Source organism: Macrobrachium rosenbergii, chromosome 59 (genome assembly GCF_040412425.1).
Source record: "Macrobrachium rosenbergii isolate ZJJX-2024 chromosome 59, ASM4041242v1, whole genome shotgun sequence".
Classification (NCBI taxonomy): domain Eukaryota; kingdom Metazoa; phylum Arthropoda; class Malacostraca; order Decapoda; family Palaemonidae; genus Macrobrachium; species Macrobrachium rosenbergii.
Genome location: NC_089799.1, coordinates 25577114 through 25582113, shown reverse-complemented (window position 1 = coordinate 25582113; position 5000 = coordinate 25577114). Strand labels below are relative to the sequence as shown.

The following is a 5000-nucleotide window of genomic DNA, read 5'->3' as shown; positions in this document are numbered from 1 at the left end:
GGATAGAAACTAGGAAATTATCAAACAACGAGACGTAAAGCCATATGATAAAGAGAGTTTCAAATTTAAAAGGAAAATCAATAATTTGCTCTTGTCCTTATTGTACTTTAGTTAACCACATGATAACGGTTTGCTTAAGTGGTTAGAGTCTTCCTCTCTCTCCTTATTTTCATTATTAGTGGTCTAAATTTTTTGCTCACTTATATCACGTTTTTTACCAGTCATTATAGTCACCAATGATTTTAGGGTAATCTAAATGATATGGTATTAACAACCCATACGGAAAGGAAATATTTTCCAGCTTCGATAAACGCCTGACCTTCAGGAATAAACATTAATCACTGGATGTTTGAAGAAGCTATCATTGGCTTTTTTTTCACACTTAAATCACTGAGTACCTATGTGCTCATTCCCTGAATGCCCATACATGCAACAAGAATTTGTTATTGCTAATAATAGCCATACATTAGGATGCCACTAATTTCCAAACCCCCTCAAATTCTTCTTGCTTGCCTTGAAACGTCCTTATTAAATACACAAGTTTATTCCTTTAGAATGGAACAATAAGCTACGTACATAATTTTTCATGTAAGGTCAGTTAAACTTTAATATGTGAATCAGTTTCCGGTTATCTTTAAAGCCAGAGGCCTTCAGGCCACTGCAGTCCATAGCAAAACTTGGACACTGCCGAAACTGCTGATCGTTTTTCCTGAACTTACAGTGTTATGTCAGTGGTACTGAATATGCACCGAAACTTTAAGTGACTCCGTGACGGCTCTGTAGCTCTGAGAGAGAAACAGGAAGGATGCTGAGCCTGCAGCGACGTCTGTGAAGCAAAAGCCGTGAAGAGAGAGAGAGAGAGAGAGAGAGAGAGAGAGAGAGAGAGAGAGAGAGAGAGAGAGAGAGAGAGAGAGAGAGAGAGAATGCTTTTCATGTTGAGAAAAGCAACATTTCCGTGCATAAAGTGAAAAATATTGTTACCACCTGTTATGAAAACGGAAGAATTAGGCAAGCAGCGGTTAATAAGAAAGACTGCCAGACCCCTAAAATAAAAAAGATTCTGTCAGTTTTTATAGATTCAGTTCAATGACATTTAAAGCATGCACATAGCCTTAACCACTTTTGGCAGTCGTAAAGCAACTAATGAGCTGGACAATTTGAGGCTTGCTAATTCTGTCGAGTTTTACCGCAGGGGTTAGGATAATCATAGAGCTGCCAAAACAGCTGCATTTGTTAAGCTCACGCCGTGTTCCTGTTGTCTTTAGCAAAGCAGGAATATGACGTCAAAATGATAACTGCATGAGAAGAACGATGTGGTTTAAACTCTTTAAACCATAGTAGGACACAGCCGCAGGCTGAGTTTCTTATAGTACACTGACGTCAAAACAATATATTATTAAAGGTAAAAAAGAGCAATGTTGGCATAAATAGTTTCATCTAGATTCAAAAAGGAAAACAACTGATTCATAAAAAAATTGGTTTTATTTCCACAAACGTGTTAACTTTTATGACTTATAGACTTATATTTTCTCAGGTCAGAAGAGGAAAGGGGGATAAGAGTCAAATGTATTCCGTTATAATTTAGTTTTAAATTACTAACTATAATAATCTTTAACTATAAATATAATAGTTTTTAAATATAATTTTAATTTTTAACTATAAATATGGACAACCCATATTTATAGTTAAGAATATTATTGGTAAAGTTCCACCTTAACCGTAGTAATATGGAGGGTATTGATAGCCTGAGTGAGGATAACCATAATTGCCAGAGCCATAAGAAGGCTCAACAGGAGGGTACAGCCCAGCAGACCTCTTTACGTAGTGGTGGTCATGAGGATGGTAGATGGGGTAGTGTCCAGCGGGGTAGGAAGCCTCAGGCTCTGGTTCTGGATCAGCAGATCTCTTTCCATGGTAGTGGCCACGAGGAGGATAGACGGGGTAGTGTCCAGTGGGGTAGGAAGCCTCAGGCTCTGGTTCTGGATCAGCAGGCCTCTTGTAGGGGGGGTGAACCCCATAAGGATGCCCGTGGCCATAGCTATAGGGAGGGCTATATGAGCCATAGCTTGGCTCCGCATCTCGCCTCTCAATCTCAGCAGCGTAAGCAGAAGCCGCCAAGAGCACAATTACCTGGAAATTCATTCAGATGTTTTAGATGATGTGCAGTGAATATAAGAAGAGAGTTGTTGAAGTCAGCACGTGCTACACGGGTAAAATTATTATATTTGCACTGATGTGCTAAGTTCAGTATCTGTTTCATCGTTCTTTTATAAAAAAAAAAAAAAATTGTAGATTAATACTCGAAGTAGTAATTTACTATAAATTTATGCATGTGTTTGTAAATGATTATAATAGTGGTAGAAGTAATTAACATATTTTGTTATAATTACCAGAAATCCAATTTAGTTTGCTATATATCACAAATAACATTTCTATTTGTTCAGAAAGGAGGTGTGAATTACAAACTATAATTAACCTGACAAAACAACAGTTTAAATTGTAAAGAGAGAGAGAGAGAGAGAGAGAGAGAGAGAGAGAGAGAGAGAGAGAGAGAGAGAGAGAGAGAGAAATTAAAGCCTTTCAGCGTGTATATATGTCGTTCTGGCATGCTTTTAAATGTGTATTTCTACTTACAAAATGTTAACAGTCAAGCATGAAATAAAAATATATGAGATTTCATTCGAATTATAAGATTACTTCAGCAAAAAATTTATGATTCTAAGTTTCTTAATCTTTATGTCATATTAGTAAAGACTAATGTCTTCAATAGGCAAATATATTTAAATTCCATGAGATGTACAAACCAGAAACTTTGTCATTGCTTGTTGATGTTCACAGTGGCCACTTGGGAGGCAGAATGTGCCGAGTTTCTTGTGCTTCCGCATTTTATAAGCGACTCTGGGAAAGTGTGATGGTGTTCCTGCCTTTGGAGGTCGTATATTACGGAAACTAAAAGAATTACGATTTATTTACAAATATATTCTGATCCAATTTGTCAGTTATCAAAACTTTCGATAGGCTCACCGCATCTCCAGTATTTCCTTAAAAGTGAAGGTTTCCTAATGGTCAATGTCTCTAATCGTTATTAAATTTATTATTACTTGCTATACGTTATTCATAGATGCACAATTAGCAAAAATGTCCCCGCCTGGCGATATTCTCACTCGTAATTGCGTTGCGGTCGCAAAAAGAAAATACTGCTAACACGCGGGGGAAGTTTACATAATGTCTATTAATAAATCGAGGCAGAGAATTAATGGATATGACGCAGGGGAATTACATTTGCTCGGGAAGCCAAAACGCTGAAAAAAGACGTGGCCTGTAACCAATCACTCACATACGAAACATGGAGATTTTTGGCGGCCGATGTTCAAACTTCTTCAGCAATTTAACTTTTTGTAACTGACCTTTACTTTCTTTCACACCCTGTAACAAAGGTCCGGCTTAGACATGCAGAAAATATCTGCATTCTGGTAGATAATATCTTTTCCTTATTTCGTATCAAGTACTTCTAAGTAAACATCGTTTTCTTAATCTTTATTCATCTTTAATTTTTTGACTGCAGAATAAACACACATTCAACAACTTTATTAAGTTTTTTCTTGGTAGAGCAAGAAAACCAAATTAAACTCAGACAGGCGTCGTGTCCTTCTACAGATTAATCAAGCTACCCCCATGTCGTTCTCCTCGATCAGTAATCTTTTTGGCATCATATTCCAACTTCGTTGATCAAGACAGAGGGAACATTGCGTGAACATGAGTATATTCCCTCAGATTGCACAAGTCTTCAATCACTTTCATGTTGGTGTGCGTGGTTTAGGCTTTTGCATCCACTAATCGTCATTATATTGAATTATTATTTTCTATTATAGTCATATTTTTAGCAATTTCATTTTTCCACATTCAGATCTTAGTAACAAGATTTCTCACCTTAAGCAATGAAATTTTACCTTTCATATTATACAAGTCTAGTATCTCTCTCTCTCTCTCTCTCTCTCTCTCTCTCTCTCTCTCTCTCTCTCTCTCTCTCTCTCTCTGTATGTCTGAGTAGGATAAATTTAGAACAATTCCAACATTTTGTTCTGAAAGGGATCAGAAAAGTACAGACCTATCCTTAAATTACGAATAATATCATTTTCATTTGTTAGGTGAATTATTAAAGACTCCAGATTTATGGAAATAACATTTTTACATATTTTTCTTATACTACTAAGGCACCAATCAATCCATTGCGATTTCATATTTAGGTGCACAAAATTAGCATTATTCTTTTCGCCCCTCTTTACTGAGTAATCACTTTTATGTTATTTACCTTGTGGTTATATTCTGTTAACTACATTTATATATATATATATATATATATATATATATATATATATATATATATATATATATATATATATCTACATATATTATATATATACTGTATATATATATATATATATATATATATATATATATATATATATATATATATATATATATATATATATATGTATATATATATGTATGTATGTATGTATGTGAGTGTGAGTGTGTGTGTGTCTATGGTATTCTTTGTTGTAATCTGACAGCGTTCTATGAAGTTTTTAAAGTTCATAAAACACGGTTACACTGCATAAACGAGAATACCGTCCATTGCTAGACAGTACTTCGATACTGATCAGTGGTGCATGTGGACAGTACATTATCATCGTTACTTTTATCATGTTGATTAGTCTGCAATTCACCATTATATTCTGTGCATACTGCGATTTTATTTGTGATTTACAACAAAATGCTTCTTTTTTTGGTGACTGCAACAGAGTACGTCAGTTACTTTTATAATTATTCTACCATTTACAGAATGTTCCTATGCTTATTTTGTTGACCATTTTATTAAAGGACAACGAAACAGATACTAAAGTTATCATACCGATGAAACGCCAAGCATTTTACCTGTACAGCAACTACCGAACACTACAACGACACTTTCTTATAGCCACTGTGTTAGCTACAGA

General features: G+C 35.2%; 1 protein-coding gene across 1 annotated transcript in view; it reads right to left on the bottom strand.

The window, feature by feature from the left end:
• Window positions 1-1713: 1713 nt before the first annotated feature.
• LOC136837666 (prisilkin-39-like) overlaps window positions 1714-5000 on the bottom strand; it is a 13395-nt gene continuing 10108 nt past the window's right edge. The window contains exon 3 of the mRNA XM_067102540.1: window positions 1714-2130. Coding sequence (XP_066958641.1) covers window positions 1714-2130 — 417 coding nt within the window. The remainder of the gene's footprint in view (window positions 2131-5000) is intronic.